Source organism: Puma concolor, chromosome B4 (assembly GCF_028749965.1).
Source record: "Puma concolor isolate L17-30 chromosome B4, mPumCon1.1.hap2, whole genome shotgun sequence".
NCBI lineage: Eukaryota > Metazoa > Chordata > Mammalia > Carnivora > Felidae > Puma > Puma concolor.
In genome coordinates, this window is record NC_141673.1 from 96,666,968 (window position 1) to 96,688,340 (window position 21,373).

At 40.9% G+C, this 21,373-nt stretch overlaps 2 protein-coding genes across 6 annotated transcripts in view; one reads left to right on the forward strand and one right to left on the reverse strand.

The window, feature by feature from the left end:
• The window catches only part of CREBL2 (cAMP responsive element binding protein like 2), a 67,387-nt gene extending 62,251 nt beyond the window's left edge, over positions 1–5,136 (reverse strand). Inside the window, exon 1 of the mRNA XM_086714062.1 lies at positions 4,810–5,136. Within this exon, the coding sequence (XP_086570188.1) occupies positions 4,810–5,121 (312 nt within the window). The 5' untranslated portion in view covers positions 5,122–5,136. The remainder of the gene's footprint in view (positions 1–4,809) is intronic.
• The window catches only part of DUSP16 (dual specificity phosphatase 16), an 89,459-nt gene continuing 72,700 nt past the window's right edge, over positions 4,615–21,373 (forward strand). The window contains exons 1-3 of one of the 5 annotated variants that reach the window (XM_086714058.1): positions 4,615–4,772; positions 5,504–5,700; positions 12,239–12,395. The gene's annotated coding sequence lies outside the window, so the exon portion shown is untranslated. Of the gene's footprint in view, positions 4,773–5,503; positions 5,701–5,721; positions 6,852–6,879; positions 7,079–7,168; positions 7,295–12,238; positions 12,396–21,373 lie in introns of those variants that run through there. The other 4 variants (XM_086714059.1, XM_086714056.1, XM_086714057.1 and 1 more) reach the window with 4 other exon arrangements.

The following is a 21,373-nucleotide window of genomic DNA, read 5'->3' on the forward strand; positions in this document are numbered from 1 at the left end:
CATCTAGTTTTTATAGTTAATTATGTCTATTTACATATTTGCTACCGAAAGATCAGATATACACTGATAACAGTGTTATTGCTATTTACTTTTTCTCAGTTCTAAGTCTTAATTTGACATTGAGGTTTTTTCACCTCTTTCATGAGCTGGGATTTTATGTTTTTGAACCCCTTTACCTCCTTCTTTCCTTCCATTTCCTTAGTAAACAGTATGTATTTGCTTAATTTAATCGAATGAAATTGAATTCCTATTAGACTTTTAAGTACTATATTTGGTGCAATTTCCTTGTTTCTTTAGATGAGGAGCACAGACTGCTGTACTGAGAGTTGGGAAACCTGTTTCTAATCCCAGCTCAGTCCCTGACTAGCTGTGCATCTTTGAGCAAGCCACTTAACCTCTCTGGACCTTCGCTTTCTTGTATGTAAAGTGAGTGGGATGGTACCAGGTAATGTCTCAGGTAACTTCTACTTCTCATATTACATAGCTAAAATGTTTCTTTCATGCGGTTTCTTCAGGGGCAAACTCTTAGAACTGTGTAGGACCTTATAATGCATAGCAAGGAGTTCAAATTCAATCCTAAAGAATTTAAGCAGGTTAGTACATGATCTGATTTATGAAGCCTAAATATAACTAAGCCTAATAGTTTGGTTTTGAAGAGAGAGTTTGAATAATCTATAAATAGTTATTTAATCTGGCAGCTCCCTTTCCAAATAGGAAGGAAGCATGTTTGATAAAAATGCTACAAATACTATGTCTCCTACTCTGCCACAAATACTGCTCCCCTCCAGGACAGTGTCATCTCTTTGAGGCAAAACTTGCTGCTTTACAGAACTATGATTCATTTGTATAGTGCCACGAGCCCCAGGACAATAGCAGCCACCACCATCCAAAGTCATAGCCAAGACTTAAATGTAAAGTAGGTCGAATTTGTTTTTGTGGTGTGTGTGTGTGTGTGTGTGTGTGTGTGTTTGTGTGTGTGTTGATAGTCCTTTAAAAATCTGTTGAAAGCTAGGTACTCACAGAAAAACCCACATAAGAATATATGCACAAAATTTTAGGGGCCTCCTGGACCCTTGGAAGCCCATCCATATATTCCCTAGCAATACATGAATCCTAGGGTACGAACATTTATTGGGACATTAAAGGGATCCCTGGAGATTAAATAACCAAAAATGCTTCCTTTCTGGGGAGCTGCCAGATTAAATAAATATTTATAGATAATTCAAACTCTCTTTTCAAAACTAAACTATTATGCTTACTTACAAATACCCTCTTCATAAATCAGATCATGTACTAACCTGCTTAAATTTTTTAGGATAGAATTTGAACCCCCTTAGCATGCATTATAAGGTCCCACACAGTCTGGCTCTTCCCTGCCCTCATTTTATATTTTTGAGCCTCGCTAGCCTTTCTTTTGCTCTGGAAACATACCAACCCTCTCCAGGTCACTCTGCTTCTACTGAAGTTTCAGAATGACCTCTTTCCTCTGCCAGGACCCCTTTCCCTGGTTGCCATCCTTCAAGGATGAGTTCAAATGTCCTCTCCTCATGAATGCCTTCCTCAACCACTTTTGCCCCACCCTCAATCCTTTGCTATCCCATCACCCAGTTTTCTCCCCACATAGTCAGTGCTATCACTGTCCTGGCCGTTGTTTTTATTTGCTTGTTGTCTTCTCTCCCCAGTAGAGCATTAGCTCCATGAGGGAAGGGGCCTTGCTTCTATTTATAACTGAACCCTCTGAACCAGGCACAGTGACTGGCACACATTGGTAGCAGGCACTCAATTACCAATAGCTGAAGAATGATTAAGCTTCAGCCAGGGGTGGATTAAACACTTAAGAGGGTCTAGGGGCACCTGGGTGGCTCAGTCGGTTGGTTAAGTGTCCGACTTCGGCTCAGGGCGTGATCTCACAGTTCATGAGTTTGAGTCCCGTGTCGGGCTCTGTGCTGACAGCTCAGAGCCTGGAGCCTGCTTCGGATTCTGTGTCTCCTTCTCTCTCTGTTCCTCCCCCGTGCGCACTCTGTCTCTTTCTCTCTCTCAAAAATAAATAAAGATTAAAAAAAAAAAAACACTTAAGAGGGTCTAAGCACTGAAGATTATGGCACTCCTCCCCCATATTTAACTCTAACTAAAAACAAGACTAAACTGCACACTTACATGTACTGAAATGTCCTAAGTGTATGAGTTGTTTATCTGCCTTTGGGGACTCTAGCACTCACTCATCCTTTTAAATGTGCTGGAAGCGGTACATTTTTGGTTCAGCTTGTCTCTGCCTATAAAAAACCTTTCTGGGATTTTGACAGGTATTATGTTGAATCTCGGGAGAACTGACGTATTTATTATATCCAATTATTATTCCCATCCATGAATATCATGTGTTACTCCAATTAATTAGGCCTTCTCTAATTTCATCAGCATTTTATATTTTCTGGCATACAGATCCCATACATGGTTTGTTAGATTTATACCCCAATGTTTCCTATTCTTTGGAACAATCATAAGCGGTAGTTTTTAATTTGCTTCCACATGTTTGTTGTTAGCATCTACAGAAGCTCTTTTAGTAGAACAAGGAGAAATGTGCTCTTTCGCAAAGTAAACTTGTTCAGGGTTACCTGTTGGACTAATAACAGGCTATTTATCCTAACATTGAAGTACTTCATAACATGCCTTTAAATCTCTTTAACTTAGCCCAATTGCTACACACCAATCTCTACTACTACTGATGGGTCTACTCGTCCCTCACCTGAATACACGTTAATCCCGCCACCTCCATGTCTCTGTTCGTGCCATTTCCCCTACAGAAGAGTCTTTCCACTGAGCCCTTTTAACCTAAACTAAATCTAAACTATCCTTTGAGGATGAGGTCAAAGCTCTTCAGAAGCTGCCTTCCCTAACAGCCCCAACATACATTGCTCCTTTTTTCTGCTGGACTTAAAAAAAAATTATTTGAGAGGGAGAGAGAGAATGAAAGCATGAGCAGGGCAGAGGGAGAGAGAGAATCCTAAACAGGCTCCACGGTGAGTGCGAGACATGGGACTCGTGACCCTGGGATGATGATATGAGCAGAAATTAAGAGACGGATGCTCAACTGACTGAGCCACCCAGGAGCCCCTCCACTGGACTCTTAACCAATATTATGTGCCCCCCAATCACTAATTTAGTTTTTAATTAGTTTTAACCTGTGCCTTGTTTCCCTGATTAGATAATATATATTGGGGAGGCCCCTATAATAGCTATCATTATAGTACCAAATACATGGAAGGCATATGAAAAAGGGGGGAGAAGTTTCAAGATGTGTCAGTTAAAGCAAAGCTGGAGCTTCACTATGTAAAGGGTATTTCATATGTTCTTGCTGAGTCTTTCAACTAGGCAAGATCGTAGGACAAGGATTCTCTCTTTTCCTTCCTTCCCCCAAACTCCAACTCCTCCAACTAAGCAGATTTGAGATGCAGATCCTTTTAAACTACCCCTTCTAAGCTGTTCTAAAAAGAACAGGTCTATGGTTAGCAGATTGTTGGAAGTTTACTTCAAGAACATAGGTAATCCCACTAAAGCTGCAGTAACATCTCCTGGCCACCAGAGGACCGGGGCGCCGCGGGAGAGATTGCTTTCCCCCCCAGCAAAAGTCTTAGAGGTCAAAGGCAGAGAGGCAGAAGAACGTGGGCTCTGCATCTGTGGCCTTCAGGCTTAATTGACTGCCCCAAGTGCTCAGCGGTCTCCCATCTCCAGATAGGCTCCTTTTCCTCTTCTGAATGATGAGCTGGAGGTTCCCAGAGGCTAACCCCAATACTAACCTTAAATGATTATCAGTAGTAACAAATGCACTTTAGTTGCAGGATTTAAATACAGAAAAGCAGTACAGAGATCTTTCTAACCCACCCCAAACCTGCCTCTCAGTTTTTTGGCCAGTTAAAAAAAAAAAAAAAAAAGTCCCTCAGGCAGTGTCCAAATGGACATTCCACAACAAAGATGCCTTTAGGGACCAATGTCCCAAATCCAGCACATTGTAAATGGAATACTTTAGGAGCTAGATTATTCCTGCACATAAATTCTGGCTCATGGAGCAGTCCACTCGCAGTGTGCTTTTCCGTCGTTAATCACATCTTTGTTATGTGATATCCACGTGAGTACTTCTCAGTAGAAGCAGCTTCATGCTCAAATGCTCAAAGAACGCTAGAATAAAGCTCCGATTGTCCTATTCACTGATTCCAAGTCCTGGTTTGTCACCACCTCAGGTCTCCTCTAGTTTTCCAAAGAGTGTAATGTAATCTCACAGGAGAGCTATTCTGATTAATCCAAATTCAAAAAAAAAAAAAAAAAAAATGCACGAAATGTGTAGCGTTAAATCAACAGGGGCTTGCACCTCTCAAGAGACAGTGAACCTCCGGTCTGATTTAAAAATGATTCCGCGCTGCCCGATGTAGAAAACACGCTAGAAAAGAATTTTATGCTGCCCACACTCATTAAAATTTGTAAACGTAAACAAGTAAACATAAACAAAGTAAAATAACGAATGTGAGGAACAGTCATGTGGGGTCTTTAAACGACAAACACGTGTAGATGGCTGAATGCCTGACAACACACTGCAGTGATTTTTCTTAAAGTACCTGTAACTTCTCTTTCACAAGAGACGGCAGTGCCCTACATTTGGGATTCATCAGACTTTTGAAGGAGTGATTGTAATTCTCTCAAATCATTGTTTGCGTTTCTTCGTGCTGGTGAGGCAGCTGGAAACAGCGCAACCAGGAGGAAGAAGCTCTGGGTCTCCGGGGGTAAGTTGGGGGCGGGGGGAGGAACACGCTTAAATACCTGTTGGGGCGCAGCCCCCGGCCCGGGGTCGGGGCTGGCGGGCGCGCGGGCGCGGAAGGAGGAGGCCGCGGGGGCCGCCTCCTCGGGCAGCCCCGGCTCCTCCCAGCGGCGCCTGCGGAACCTGCCAGTGAGTCGCCGAACTCCGGAACGGAACGTGACCCGACCCCTCCCCGAGCGGCCGAAGCGAGGCGCGGAGTCGCGCTGCGGACCCGGGCGGCCGCGGGATGGGCGGGCGGGCGCGCGGCCCCGCCCGGCGCCCACCGCCCTGCCCTCGCCTGTCTCCTCCTTTCCCCGGGGCTCCGCTGAGTTCATTCACTGGGATTGGTTTCAAGTGACGCCATCTCTTTATTTTTAAACCAATGACCTCATCCGCGCTTGAAGTTTCCTGACCAGCGACTCTTTCTCTTTCCCCCCAACCCCCCACCCTACCCCCCCGCCTTTCCCCCTCTGTCTGTGTATCACTGTTTGGGGGGCTTTAATCAGTTTTTAAACGATTATTATCACTTCTCCCTCCCCCCCTCCGCTTTCCCCACGCGGCCCCCCACCTTCACCTCCCCAAGTTCTTCACCCCTTTCAACATTGTTTTTTCAAGGCTGACGGGGGGGGGGGGGTGTGGTGGTGGAAGAGAAAGAGTGAAGAAAAGTTGCAAACGTCTTCCCTCTTTCTAAGCTTCCCACCCCCACCCACCCCTCAGAGAAGGAGAAGATAATATAGTGAAAAGAAGAGGAGGAGGAGGAGAGCGCGACGGGACGGACGCGAGCGGGAGCGCAGCCGCCCTCCCGGCTCTGCGGCGGCGCCTCGCACGCCGGGCAGGCGAGGGGGGCCCGAGGGGAGACGCCGTGACAACTTTCATTTCCCCCGGAGGGAGTCGGGAGGTCGGCGGCCCCAAAAGTAAGTGGCCTCCGGCCGGCGGCGCGGACCGTGCGGGCGGGAGGGCGCGGGGCTCTGGGGGCGCCCGCCCGCGCCGGCAGCATGGACGCTCCGCGGCGCGCCCCGACTGTGTGGGCGCCGTGCTCTAAGCCCCGCGGGCTCTGCCTCCCCGGGCGTCCGGGCCACCTTTCCGGGAGGCGGGGTGGGGGCGACCGCGGCCCCGAGCTGCACGAGCGTCTGAGCGGGGGTGTAGGCCTTGTAGGGGGCCGGGCCGGGCGGGAAGGGGGCGGGCGGCCGGGCGCGGGGTCTCGGTCCGTGCGCCCCCCGGCCGCGCCGGGGCGAGCGGGCCCGGCCGCCGGATCCCGCCGCGAGGAGCCGCCGCCGCGGGACGCGGTACCTTCGCGGGCGAAGCTGCTCACTTCCAGGCGCGACTGTTACACAACACGCCTGCCAAGTGGGGCCCCGGCCTGACTGTTCCCATTATCCCAAATTCGCCTTTGGTGTAAGCAGCGAGGCCACCTGGGTGGTGACGGTGCTGCGTTCTCCAACCAAACCGACCAACCAAAAACTCGGTTTTCACGCTGGGGCCCCAGTCACGGTGTTGGGGGCGCGCCCGTGACTTCTTTATTTACACTAGCCGTAAAACGTGAGAAATAAGAAAGCCCAAGGGGGCAACCGAGGGTCTGTTTATCATGTATGGCTTCAGGTAATAAAACACCAGGGAGAAAAATATTTATGCAAAACTGAAGTTTTCAGATAATGGGTTAATTTCCTAGAACAAACCAACAAAAACCCGGTAATTGAGAAAATACGAGTAGATCTGAAAATGAATGGATACTGCAAAATCCTAAAGGAGTTGATTAAATGCCAGCTGCCAAGATCCTAAAGCCCTGGGTGTTTTCAGATTTTTTGGAGAAAGCACACCTCTCACCAGCCTGCGATGAATAAAGTGGAGAGGAAAAACCTGTTGCATAATCCCATTTGCCGTGGGGTTTGGTGTGCCGTCCCCTTGAACCGAGGGGAAGTGAGTTAAGATGCAGGGTTTTTAAAACTCTCTGAAGTTTTTATTTACCCAGTGCTCTGGCTGCCACTTCTGCTTTAAAAGATTATAGGTAAATACTCTGCTCTTACAAGTGAACCAAACCTATCAGACCTGTTTAGAAAATGACCAGGTATGTTTCTTTTCTTTTTTTCCGGTGTGTGTATGTACGTGTGTGAGAAACTTACCATCCATGAAAGACCTTCTAACTACTATTTGGGGAACGTAGGCTGTCAGAAAAATGCCTCTTTATGCCACCCATTTTGTGGGGCGGATTGAGAGTGCACTTAGGTGACAACTGTTTCCTCAGGATGTATACGATTTCAAATTCCATGAAGAAGAGCGCTTTTTAAAGTTAAGGTAAATTTTTAAAGGAAGAAAAGAATTCTTACCAGTTAATTTTTAATTATTTACCTTTCCTTAATTTTTAATTATTTACCTTTCCTTGAGAATCCTGTATATTGGTGGACACACAGCTTGGGAGGCCGTAGTTAATTGAGATTTTTGGAGTTCTGTATTTGGTGATGACAGCAAGCTGGAGAAATAAATTGAAAAACTAGGAATTTGTGGCTTTGGGTAGGTATTTTCATCAGAATGTGACGAGAGACCGTGAAAATTTTTTTGGTTTTTGTTTTTTAAAACAAAGTTGTAGAATTCACTGAGTTTGAAGACTGTTGTGGAAGGTTGCTGTTAAAAAAAAAAAGGGGGGGGGGGCGGTGGTTAACACTGAACATCCTATGTGAAAACTTGAACTAAGTAACACCAGCCCAAAGAGTTGTTTTGGGTAAGATTATACTTATCAAAGTTCCACGTGGGGGAAAATTAAAAATGGTTTATTAATTCTGGTAATATGAATAGTGTATGAAGGAAAGTCGGTTCAAGCACTGTAACCCTACATTCACATGTAAAATAATTGAATAGCTATAAAGTAAAAATAGTCATGAAAAATTGAGGATTAGGGGTCTCTGTGGCCAAAAACTTAATGGCAGTAACTGTAAAGGGGGCAGAGGGAAGGTCCTGTTAACCCAGTTCTTTTCCTTTTTCTTACATGTTTTAAAACTATTTGTAGAAGTGATGCTGAGATCAGGTCTGAGATAGGTGCAGAGTTTAGGCTGGGGTCAGAAGGGCCAGGGTTGATGCTGTTTTCTACAAATGCTTGTATCCGGAATTTGATTCCATAGAGGTTTTGGTATATGGGATTATATATTGATGAAACTGATTTACATAGCTGTCCAGTATTAATGTTTTCCTATTTTCAACCAGTCACAATATTCTAAATATAATTTGCTAGAATTACCATGGAGTTTATCCTAGAAACCTGACTTTTCCCAGATTATCAAAAAAAGAAAAAAAAAAAAGTGGAATTTTCTATCCTGTGTTACTGATTAAAAATTTCACTGAACGTATCTTTGAAATGTTTTGCATTCTCAAGGAAACACTACTTTAAATTGAAGAAGTAAATTAATATAGAGTAAGTTGATTTGGATCAGAATCCCAAGAAAAGGGAGGAAATAAATCAGGGGAAACAGAAACCAGATTTTATGATAGACTTCAACAGATTGGAAAAACTAGTTAAAAGGCTTCATAGGAAAAACCACAGTGGATGCTTGATTGGCTTTTTAAAAATTGCACCAAAATTTAAAACCAAGACACATATCCACCATCATAAAAGAAAATATTACTAATATTGTCTTAAGCAAAAATGTAATTAAGAAAGTAAATCTTGCCCAAAGCCACATATGATCTATTCTAAAGCCAGATGTCAATTTTTTTTTTATTTTCTTGTGTTGTGAATAATCTCCTGTTTTTATACATTCCATTAGTCCAGATGATCAAGTGTTGGCTATGTAAAGGGATGAAGTTCATAAAGGTTGGCTGGCTTTAAGAGGAGGCCATTCTCAAACACTGAGAAAGGGAGTTTGAAATTTAATCAAATAAATGACTGGAGGAAACAGAAGTGACTCAAAAAGAAGAATTTAAGGCACATTACTAAGAACAGGTACAAAGAAATAATAAAAGCTTGCTAGGGGTATGATCGGTAAAGAAGGAGATGAGATACATCTTGGCATGAAAGAAGAAAGGCATAAAGGAAAAAACTCTTCAATACCAAGGCAACAAGAAGGAGGTAATGAAACTTCACCTCCTTAATTGGGATGAGATACCTCATTATAGCTATCACCAGAAAGTCATGAGTTTCATTACATAAAAAAATTAATCTTGGGGGAAGGGATGGGTAAAGTAAATTATGAGCATAAGTCCTAATTAAATGAGAATTTAGAACTTGAAATTGCCAAATATAAATTTAAAATGGAGACCCACTGCAATTTCAATTAAGTTATTAGAAAGGGAGAGATAGGTTATAAAAAGTTGGAACTATTGACTAAATTGATTTCTAGATTAACTACAGATATAAATCAATCAAAATATTTATGATATACTGTTTACATATACTGAGGTGGATACCAAAAGCTGGAGACATGGATCCATGCCCTTAATAAGGGGAGGAGGATTATAAGAATTTGTAAGGGAATTACGTACATATGAAATGATACACAGTTATCAGACAGCTGGGAAGTGCCAAATTCTTGGTGTAAGGGAGAAAGAGATTGGGGCATTGGGGGAGGTAATGGGAAGATAATCTTCATAGGGATAATAGAAGTTGACCTTGGCCTTAAAGGATGGTTAACATGTGTATGGAGGCAAGGAAGTGGGGGAGGTCATTCATCCATCTCTTCATCAAATTTATTTGTAGCCTCTACTATGTGCTAGACGCTGTTCTAGGAACTGGGCATACAGTGGAAAATAAGAAAAGTTTTTGTCCTTATGGGGCCTTACATTCTAGTGGGAGAAGAGTGAGGGACAGTAAATAAGTAAACATTACATGGAAAATCTGATGACAAATTTTGATGTCCAATGAAGATAACGGGCAGGGTCAAGGAAATTATAGAGGGCTAGTTACAGTCCCACTTATTCTGTGAATAACCTGTTTTGTGTGTGATATCCTGATGAATGTTGATGATACAACTTTTTAGTATTTATTTGCAGTCCAAACCAATTTGTGTAAAAGTCTACACATTATCTTTAACCATTTTTTTTAAAAAGAAACCTACGTAACATTTTTTAGATTGAAGCATGCAGGCTTTGAGTTTTTAACTCATTAACAATTTACCTACGATTCTTTTGCTACCATTTGCCAAGAACCTCCTGCTTTTGCAGTGATGTTAGTATGATTGTTTACAGCTTACCTAGGGTAATGATGTACATATTGGGCTGAATGCTTAGATTCTCCGTCAGAAGCAATATTCCTGTAGCCATCGTGCTGTAAAGCGAAGCTAAATTCCAAGGACAGGTTGTTTTGACGGTACCTTCTCGAGAACATATGAAAACCAAGATGTACAGACAGTAGAAGTAAACTGTTCATCTTAATGATCGGCTAAGAGAAATAGGGTAAAGGGTGACACCTCTGCAGGTCTTGTCCACACAGTCCAAGATTCCAGTGGCTATTTTGGGCTGCGTTGTATTCTGTGCCCGTAATTACGTCTTCTTCAGTGTTTGTAAGGGAGTTAGGGGTCTTGCTGGAAATACGGTCTTAAGCTTAGGAGCTTTATACTGTTTTTCTACAAATAGTAGAAACTTGGAGTGAAATGTCAGTTCCGAAATGGAGAAGTGTGGACTCATTGTAGTTATCTGACCTTTGGGTTTTCTTTTGTTGTTGAGAAGATGTTCTTTACAGTGTCACTGAAATTTTTTTAGTGACTATTTCATGATTTTGGACACATTTATGAAGTACTTCTCAAGCCTTCCTTAAGAAATTTGTTCCTTCGTTTTCTCCATCATTTCTGTAGTTTTAAACTGAAAAAGATATATATATATATATATATATATATATATATATATACACACACACACATAGCTGAAATTAAGATAAAAGATTTATATTAAGCATATATTACGTGTGCTTCTACAGTACATTCTGACGTACTTGGGATGAGCCTGTGGAAAAGAAAAGTTTTCAGAGGAGGTGGGAAATTCTTTAGCATTCCCTTGATTTCCTTCTAAACTAAATATTTAGGGAAGAATTGTAGCTCTAAATGCCAGGGGTGTGTGGTGTGTATGAGGACAGCAGAACTCAGATTTGTCTTAGTGACTGGGTGAGGAGTGGGGCAGACTGCAGTTTACAGAAAGAAGATGCACTGTAAATTGTGATGGTAAATGGCAAGGTAATTACTACTAAACCGTTTCTATTCTTCCCCTTAAAATTCATGAGGATAGGCATGTGTAGAGAGGTATATGCTACTTACTGTTTGTATTGCAGCTCCTGTCCTAAATAGTGCCTAGTAGAGTCGTCTTTGGATAAATATTTATTGAATAAATTCTCAGAACTGGTATTTTTGATCATTATGCCTCTAGCTTAGAGCATTGTTTTTTGAGCTTTGAGTTGAAACCTGCAGGGGGTTGCCTTATAGCCTTGGGCACCTGACTTGTTTGAGGAGTCTACTCTAGAACCTGGACCCTGACCTCACCTCCAGCTTGCCTGATGCCGGCTGACCTCACCTCACCTTGTCCAAAGCAGTAGGGGTGGGGGTGTGGGGGGTTGTCACCTATCAACTCCTTCTTTTCCTGAGTTGCTAAGCTGTGTCCTCTTCTGGTCACTTCTCAGAACACTGAAGTGTTGCCAGTCTGGCCTATCTTATCATGGGTTTCTTTTGTTATTTTTGTTTGTTGTTTGGTTGGGGGAGAGGCATATTCCTCAGGAAGATAGTTCTTGACTTTGTTTTGTAAACTGTACGTGGTATATAAAGCATGGTATTATTTTCTTTTCCTTCCTAGCTTTAGCTAAAAATCTAGGGTTCTTTTGAAAATGAACTGGTAACTGATCTTTTGATATGAACCAACTAAAAACACTGTTCTGTTTGTTTGTTTGTTTGTTTTGAGACAATCAGGAAATTAGAACATGGAGTGTGTATTAGATGATATTTAAGAATTATAACCATAAAGTTTTTATCCATGTTAATAGTATTGTGGTTATGTTTAAAAAGTCTCATCTGTTAGAGGTACATATGGAAGTTTTTATAGGCAAAATTAAATGATGTCTAATACACGTTTTTTAAAAACTTCAGGACAGGCACAAACACACACAAATGGGAAATAAGTAAAACAATATTGGCAAGTTTTTGATAATTTTTAAGCTAGGTGATGGGTATATTGGGGTTTGTTACTGTTTTCTGTATTTTTATGTATATTTGGAAATGCCCATAATAGCTAAAACATATTTTGCCAATTATAACTGTAAAGGAAGTAATTTAATACAGTAAAGTTATGTGGTTGGACATTTGAACTAATTTTTGATTATCTCCATTTTGCATTTTCTATAAGTTCTTTTAGTAATGAATTTTTAGAAGAAGAATTTTGTAGAAATTTGCCTTTTAGAAGTGTTTTAAAACTCTTAACTTTGAGACCTTGTAATGATATACTTGTAGTTTATAAATTGCTTTGACGTATTTTGTCTTTTATCCTCAGAACAAGATACGAGTTATCCATTTTACAGATGAGGAAGCTAAGACCTTAGACTAAGTAATTTATCCAGATCCCCAAACAAGTAAGAAGTGGTGCTAGCCCTGGAGCCGAGATCTTCTGATTCATTTTCAGGTGCTTCTTTTTTTATATACACATTCTTGTAAGTGTTCTTTTTTGTGGTGTTATAAACCAGTGGTTTTCAAACGTTGTGGTGTCAGGACATCTTGTACGCCTTAAAAATTATTGAGGACCACAAAGATCTTTTGTTCATGTGGACCGTATCAATATTCAACATATTTTAAATCAAGAAATGTTTAAAATGTTTACTCATTTAAAAATAACAAACTCATTAGGGGCTCCTGGGTGGCTCAGTTGGTTAAGCGTCTGACTTCGGGCCATGATCTCATGGTTCGGTTGTTCGAGCTGCGCATCAGGCTCTCTGCTGACAGCTCAGAGCCTGGAGCCTGCTTTGGAATCTGTGTCTTCCTCTTTCTCTGTCCCTCTGCCACTCATGCTCTGTCTATCAAAAATAAGTAAATGTTAACAAAAAATTAAAAATGACAAACTTATTAAAGGTTAATGAAAAAGATCTTCCAAAACAAAAAGTATAGTGAGAAGTATGACATTTACATTTTTCCACTTGCTTTACTGTGTTGTTTATTTTTTTAATTTTTATTAAAAGATCTTTTTTTTTAATGTTTACTTATTTTTGAGAGAGACAGAGCATGAGCAGGGGAGGGGCAGAGAGAGAGACACAGAATCTAAAACAGGCTCCAGGCTCTGAGCTGCCAGCATAGAGCCGGACATGGGGCCTGAACTCACGAACCCATGAGACTGTGACCTAAGCCAAAGTTGATGCCCAACCAGTTGAGCCACCCAGGTGCCCCTACTGTGTTGTTTAATAGTTGGATTTCCATAACTGCTTTTAGATCCAATCTGTTGCAGTACAGTGTTCAGTTTGAATTATATGAGGAAAACCCTCAATATACAGATATATAGTTGAAAAAAGGGTGGACTATTTTAATATCTTTTCATGTAATTGTGGATATCCTTTGTCACATCAAAACTCAACAAGTTGTACATTCTGTCTTTTATTCATTCTCTCCCTCTTCTCTCTCCTTTTTTCTCTTTCTCTTTTTTTCTTTCTTTCTCTCTCTCTCTCCTCTAGTTCTCTCTTTCTCTCTTTCTCTCTCTTTCTCTCTCTCTCTCTTTCTCTCTCTCTCTTTCTCTCTCTCTCTTTCTCTCTCTCTCTTTCTCTCTCTCTCTTTCTCTCTCTCTCTTTCTCTCTCTCTCTTTCTCTCTCTCTCTTTCTCTCTCTCTCTTTTTCTCTCTCTCTTTCTCTCTCTCTCTTTCTCTCTCTCTTGCTTCTTGGGGGCAGGGAGAGAGAGAATCCCAAGCAAGCTCCACAGTCAGCTTGGAGCCCAATGCGGGGCTTGAACTAAAGAACCGTGATATCATGACCTGAGCTGAAATCAAGAGTCAGACGCTTAACCAACTGAGCCACCCAGGTGTCCCAACAAGTGGTAGATTCTTAAAAGTTAGTTGCAATATTGAATATGAAACCATATCAGTGAATTTTTTATACTCTGTAACATTAAAACTTTGTTGGTCTGTCCTTGAACTTTGGATGGATCTTTGACCTGTATGTGATTTTGAAACATCATGTGTTGGTGATATGAAAAATAATGGTTTACTGAGTTATGCAGATCTTTCAGATGTTGACATATTTGATTACACAGTATTTAACAAATCACATTCTTTTTTTTTTTTTTTTAATGTTTTTATTTATTTTTGACACAGAGACAGAGCATGATCGGGGAGGGGCAGAGAGAGGGGGAGACACAGAATCTGAAGCGGGCTCCAGGCTCTGAGCTGTCAGCACAGAGCCCGACACGGGGCTCGAACGCACGGAGTGTGAGATCATGACCTGAGCTGAAGTCGGATGCTCAACCGACTGAGACACCCAGGCGCCCCTAAATCACATTCTTTTATATGTCCATTCTCATCAAAAAAGTCTTTCAGTATTAGGAAGTGGTCAAGATTTTGCTGTCAAGTTCAGGTTTTCAGAAATTCTTATTTTATCTTGAAAGCTCAAATTTTATCATTGTCAACAGATAGTGTCAGTTTTTTCCTTGAAGTGTCAGGCTCACTTTATTCATGTTAGAGAAAATACCTGCCACATACCTCAGTCTGATTAGCCATTGTCTGCCACTCATTCTTTTAAGCAAAAATGGTATTCTATGAAAAAATCATGGTTTAGCTCCCAACTCAAACAATTGCATAAATGCTTTTCCTTAAGGCAGCTGTTGTAGTAGGTATGCAGCAGAAGTGTTTCTTGTATACTTACCATTTCGTCACACAATATTAAAAAGACCAAGTTCTCAGGAGTCAGATGCAACAAAAATAATAACTCTGACTGTTTTGGCAAGGACATTGTGAAGTGAAACCGACTTTTTAAAAAAATGATTGATGTAGTGAAGGATATAATTATTACTAGTATAGCTCTGTACTTCTGCCTTGATTTATGCTAAAGCACCAGCAGTTTTGCCCACCTTTGCTTTTGTACCATTACAGCAGATATCAACATGGTTTTTTCAAGATAAATCATGAGACTCAAAACATTATTTAATACTTGGAGTAACTCAACAGCATTTATGTTCGTTGCCAACCATTCACATGAAAGAAGACCTTCTTCGATGATTAGTTGGCATGGATACTAGAAAGTGAAAACAAAACAGTAAGTCCACCCACATCTACGGATCTGTCCACTTATAAAGCCTAAGTACCGTCCTTAAGGCAAAATACTAACTTGTAATTCATGTTTGCAACAAAATCTTTAATTTGATGAGATACTGCATCATTTTTTTAAGTGGCATTGCTGTGATTTCTTTTACTAGTTTTTCATCCAACATTCAGCAGTGTTAACCATACCAACCAGTGCAATATGGTTATTTACTTTGTATAATGCTTCGGTGGTCTTTTTATTTCTTAAAACATTTTTTTATGTTTATTTTTGAGAGACATAGATCATGAGCAGGCGAAGGACAGAGAGAGAGGGAGACGCAGAATCTGAAGCAGTCTCCAGACTCTGAGCTGTCAGCACAGAGCCCAACTGTGGGCTCGAACCCACGAACTGTGAGATCGTGACCTGAGCCAAAGTCAGATGCTTAACTGACTGAGCCACCCAGGCGGCCCAGTTTTTTTATTTCTAACATGAAAAATCTTTTGGTTTTAAAGAGCTCATCGTGTCAATGACTAAAACATTTAATTTCTTTAAACACGAGATGAATTCATTGGGTGATAATGAAGTTGTGGAGATGATAGCAGATATTAGCAGAAATTGCTATTGCTGAGAGCATAAAAGTACTAAGAACACACTCAGTTAATTTCTGAAAACGTACATATTTATGCCTTAAACTTTCTACCTTAGAAAATTAAAAAAACATAAGAATCTGTTAGTTGGCAGCATGATACATTATCATCACACTCCACATATCCTCTGGATTCACTGTTGTACACTCATGAGAGAATGAGAGCAAAAAAGGCAGATTACATCTTTGTATTACTAAAAATTATTTTGCCATTGTGGATCCCCCAGAAGGGTCCCAAGGGCCTCCCACCCAAGAGTCTCTGGATCACCCTTTTAAAATGCTGATATAGGGGCGCCTGGGTGACTCGGTTAAGTGTCCAACTCTTGATTTTGGTTCATGATCTCATGGTTCATGAGATTGAGCCCCACGTGGGACTCTGTGCTGACAGTGTGGAGTCTGTTTGGGATTCTCTCCATCTGTGCCCCTCCCCTACTCATATTTGATGTCTCTTAAAAATTAATTAATTTAGGGACGCCAGGGTGGCACAGTCGGTTAAGCGTCCGACTTCAGCCAGGTCACGGTCTCGCGGTCCGGGAGTTCGAGCCCCGCGTCAGGCTCTGGGCTGATGGCTCAGAGCCTGGAGCCTGTTTCGGATTCTGTGTCTCCCTCTCTCTCTGCCCCTCCCCCGTTCATGCTCTGTCTCTCTCTGTCCCAAAAATAAATAAATGTTGAAAAAAAAAATTAATTAAAAAATGCTGATATAAACTAGCACCATGTCCTATCATATTTTTAGAGGAGTCTAACATAGACATCTATAGCAATTAAGTAATGTTTCCGTCTTGACTGATTAATTTGTCAGGAAGAAGGGAGTATGCTATTGTGTGGGATGAGCCATGTGACCCAGAGACCATAATGGGTGGAAGGTCATAGAACATCAGAAAGTGGTTGGTAAAGGGTAGACGGAAGGGAGGAGTCGGTAAAAGCATTCTACAACTTAACAAAAAATGAGCATTTGTTCTCCTGTTTTTCTTTTTGTTAACTAGAAAAGCTATTAGCCCATATATACTTACATCTATAGATATACGTTCATACTCATTTATGTCTGGGCTCGAACTCAGGAGTACTTGGTCATTTTTTGGGGTGGGGGGAGCAGAGAAGAGACAGTATCATAATTAAGAGGATGGGTGCTCATCACAGTCATTTGTTCTTCCAACTAGGGAGGCTGTTGACCTTTCTTTCCTGAGGAAGCTGAGGGATGACAGAAGACAAATGAGGTTAGAAAGAAATTCTGAAAGAAGAGTGAGTGGCATAGCCATTGCCGATCATGGGAATAGCTGTAGGCAGAACTGGGCTGTGGACGGAAGTGGAGAGATAAGCACTGGAGAGCAGAGAGGACTGGGGGTGAACTGGGTTCTCCCATGTTCCGGACACTGGAAGAAGTACAGAGATGGGTGCAACAGGAGACTTGGAGCTGAACGTATATTTGAGAGAGTTCTATCAAAATACAGTTAAAATAACTATTTTAAATAATTGCACTGGATAGTCTGCAATTTTTTTATGTCTTACCAACATCTAGATTTAATTATTATAACCCATGTATTTAATTACAGTAGGAGAAAATAACAATGCCACGAGTTTGGTGCAATGCTGGTAAGTCTCTAAGCTTTGGTTATGGCATCAGTATATGAAAATAGTGGCCGGGGCAGGTTTGGAACTGAAAATTCAAGAGGGAAATTTGAATACTTTATTTTTTACTAACAGGAGACCGAAGAGTTTAGTTCCAATAGATCTCCTTTATCAGTTTGTTATATATGTGGTACTTATTTCCAAAAAGGATTTGAGATGGCGGAAGGAAGGATCTTAGTCAATAATCAAGAACAAACATGATTCTAAATTGTGTTTTTTTTTCCCCTATTCCCTACTGATGACATTTTAATAGAGACATGCATATAGTTGAGGTACTGTAATTAAATTGGTCTTTATTTACTATGCAGGAGAAATATAATCCTGTCCTCTCTTAGTTGCATGTAGCATAAGCAGAGTATATTGTAAAGGGAGTGAGTTTGGGCAGGAAGATCATAGCATGTTAGAGAAAATTTTTTAAAAAATTCAGGTCTGCTTTCAGCTGTAGTTAACAGAAAGCCACTAGCAGAGGTTTAAACCATAAGCCGTTTATTATTGCACAGTTCAGAGAAGTTCAGAGGTAGGTGGTCTCTGTTGGTTTAGCTGCTCTGCAGTGTGCTCAAGGCCCCAGCTTTGCTCTGGTCTTTGACTCTGCCGTCTTTTTGCATGTTCATTATTGCCACCAGGTAACAAAATGGCTGCCTCACTTTAGACATCACATCCCTTTTCAAGGCAGGAAAGAAAGGGAACCAAGCAAGCAATCCCTCCTGTGCTTGCCTGACAGAGAACACAGTCTTTCCCGGAGGCATCCATCCTATTTTCTCTGAAGTCTCATATGCTTGAACTGTTTTACAAGACTGCCCCTAGTTCTAGGAGAGGCTGGGGAACTGTGTATGGCTAAGGGAAATGGCATGGTTGGGGTAGTGTGCATCATGTATCATTTCCTAGGCTTTGACACGTTGCATGCTGCCCAGGAAGAACTGGGATTCTGTTAGCAAGTTAGAAGGGAAGCAATGTCTGTTGGGTAGCTTTGTGTCTGTCACAAATATGCAGAAAGGAAAGCCCAAAGGATACTAAGTAACTTGCTAAAACAACTTTCTTTTAGTCTAGAGAGTGTTTTGAGTGTTCCTCCTCAAATAAGGCCATATCTATTTTCTTGTTTTAGTGGAAGGTTATACAGACCTATATCCGTTAGTTCTAGAGCTAATTTAAACACCGTTAGGTCTCAGTCTTAGTGTGACATAAGAATATTGTATTAGATAATCGCAGATATAATCTCCAGTTCTAAAATTCCTGTCTCCTTTTTTTCCCTGTCTTGACCACTCCACATTTATTATCTTTTTTCAATCAAAGTGAACAGGATTAGAGAGAAGATACAAGAACGTATGGTGTTTCCTATTCATCTTGATAGCTGCGTAGGATCTGTAATAAAGATCTTGATGGCAGGGCACCTGGGTGGTTCAGTCTGACTCGAATGTCCGACTTTGGCTCAGGCTGTGTATCTCACGGTCCGTGGGTTCAAGCCCTGCTTTAATAAACAGTAAAAAAAAAAAAAAAAAAAAATTAAAAAAGATCTTGATGGCACAGAAGGTTAAAGTTAAAATGGGGTTTTGACTTTTGGGCAGTTACTTACACTACTACTGCCTCAAGTTTCTGCTGAAAATGAAAACTAAATATTTTTATTTTAATAGAGGAATATGTATATACATGTGTGTAGTCTATAATCAAAACACCCTTGGTACAGTGTTCTGAGAAATTGCCCTTTGTCCCAACAGGAGGCATTTTATCTTTATTTTTATTTTTTAATTTTTATTTATTTATTTAACATTTTTTTTAATGTTTATTTTTGAGAGAGAGAGGGAGACACAGAATCTGAAGCATACTCCAGGCTCTAAGCTGTCAGCATAGATAGAGCCTGACATGGGCCTCAAACTCACAGACCTCTAGATCATGACTTGAGCTGAAGTCAGCTACTTAATGGACTGAGCCACCCAGGCGCCCCCAACAGGAGGCATTTTAAACTCTATTGTTAAAAACCTGGTAGAACATCCCCTTTTGCTTGTTGGGCATTTGTTCTTATTTGATAATACTGTTCACACTGCATATTTGCTTTAGATAAAATTAAAGGACAACCAAAGGAAAGTGATCTCCTTCATGCATTATGGCAACTAAATTTTACTTGATTGAGGCAGAAACTTTGAGGTTTTGAGTGCCTTAAAAAGGGATTCTACTTGTGTTTCAGCAAGAGCAGTGATCTGGTTCCTCATATAAAATCCTGTCAAGTTTATATGAATTTGGATATACAGTGAGTTGAAAATCATATTCCCACCTCTAGCAAATTGCAGAGCAATTACACTTGCTTATAAAAGAGGCTGTTAAAATGTTAACATAAAAAGTTTTAATCTTCTATCCAACAAAACTCTTATGGAACGATCCCACTGCATTTTATTTGTGGTTTATTTGTGGTTTATCAGTATTGGGAGACCCTGGAGATTAACATTGTTAACTGTGGCATTTAGGGGACCAAAAGGCACCTGCACTTTTGGGTGTATTTTTCAGAATAAAATGCATGTATGTATAACAATTTAACAGCTGCTTAAAACAGCTTAGGGGTAGCTTAGGGGCATTTAATTTCGTTACCACAGAATATCCAAATATCAGAAACTTTTTCTTCTACAGAAAGCCTCTTAAGTATGTAATTAAAGCAATTGTTTTCATTTTTCCTTATGTGAATGACTAAGAGCCTTGTTAATGTAAATATTCAGGAAGCTTGATTTTATAACCAACAATAAAAATCTTGTACAGCGGAAAACCCCATCTCTTGTCCGCAGTCCAACTGAAAGACAAACTCAGGCGTTTTTTTTCTGGCAGATGAATGACCCTTGTGGAAGGATCTTAGATGCTGTCAGTGGCTATCTCATTACATAATGTAATTAATGAGATGTTAGTTTAAAGAGAGTATTGGGGGGGGAGGGGGGGAATTTCCAAGTACAAAATGTAGGCAATGTGGTATTCACTTGCCAGGAAAAAGTAGTTTTATACAAGTTTTTAGTAAAAGTTATTGTGAAATCATTGGAGATTTTTATTATGGAAATGACCTTAATTCATTCATTAAAATAAGCACTTTGGCTTCTGAGTCTGGTAGGCTTTTTTTTCTGGACAAAAGATCCATTCTTTTTGCCAGTGGTCATCAATATGTCATTGTTATCAGCACAAACAAGTATTTACTGAGTGACTTCTAAGAGTGAGGTATTAGAAGGGATACAAAGAAGTATAGCATGTACTTGGTCATCAAGGAGTTTATACTTGTCACCATCTCTTTATTTTCTACTTTTCATGATTTAAACAAATCACCATAAAAGACTCCTTACTCTTTTTCCCAGGGGTTCTTCAACTAGGGGTCCAGCACACTCTATTTTCCTAGGCTGAGGGATAAAGTCACAATCAGAAGTGGAGGCCAGTCAACTTGAGGTCCTCTCCTGGCCGTTTCCCCTTCCTTCCTATGATTGCAGACTTGCCCTGTTTGCTCTAAGAGGATTGTGCTAGCCGGCTGCTTCTATAGGGTAGTTGGGGAGAAGGAAGACAGGGTCCTGCAGCAGTTCTTGGCTCCTTTCAGAATATGGAAGGTTGTGTGTGGAGGGGTGGGAGGGCTGCCTGGGTGGCTCAGTTAAGCGTGTGATTTTGGCTCAGGTTCATGATCTCATGGTTTGTGAGTTTGAGCCCCACATGGGGCTCTGTGCCGACAGCTCAGAGCCTGGAGCCTGCTTCAGGTTCTGTGTCTACCTCTTTGTCTCTTCCTCCCTTGCTCGCGTGTGTGCTCTCTCTCTCAAAAATTTGTGGTGTATCAGTATCAGACAACAGAGATCTGTTGTCATTTTTTCCTTTTTTTTCTTAGTAAAAACAACATAAAATTTGCCATCTCAACTAGTAGTGTTAAGTACGTTCCCATTGTTGTAAAACATACCTTTAGTATGTTGTAAATTTTTTCACCTTGCAAATCTGAAAACTCTGTACCCATTAAACAACAAATCCATTTCTCCCTTCCCCCACCCCCTGCCTGGTAACCTCCATTCTCCATTCTGTTTCTGTGATTTTGACTATTTTAGATACCTGATGTAGGTGGAATCCTATAGTATTTGTCTTTTCATGACTTATTTTACTTAGCATAATGTCTTCAAGGTTCATCCATGTTATAGCATGTGAC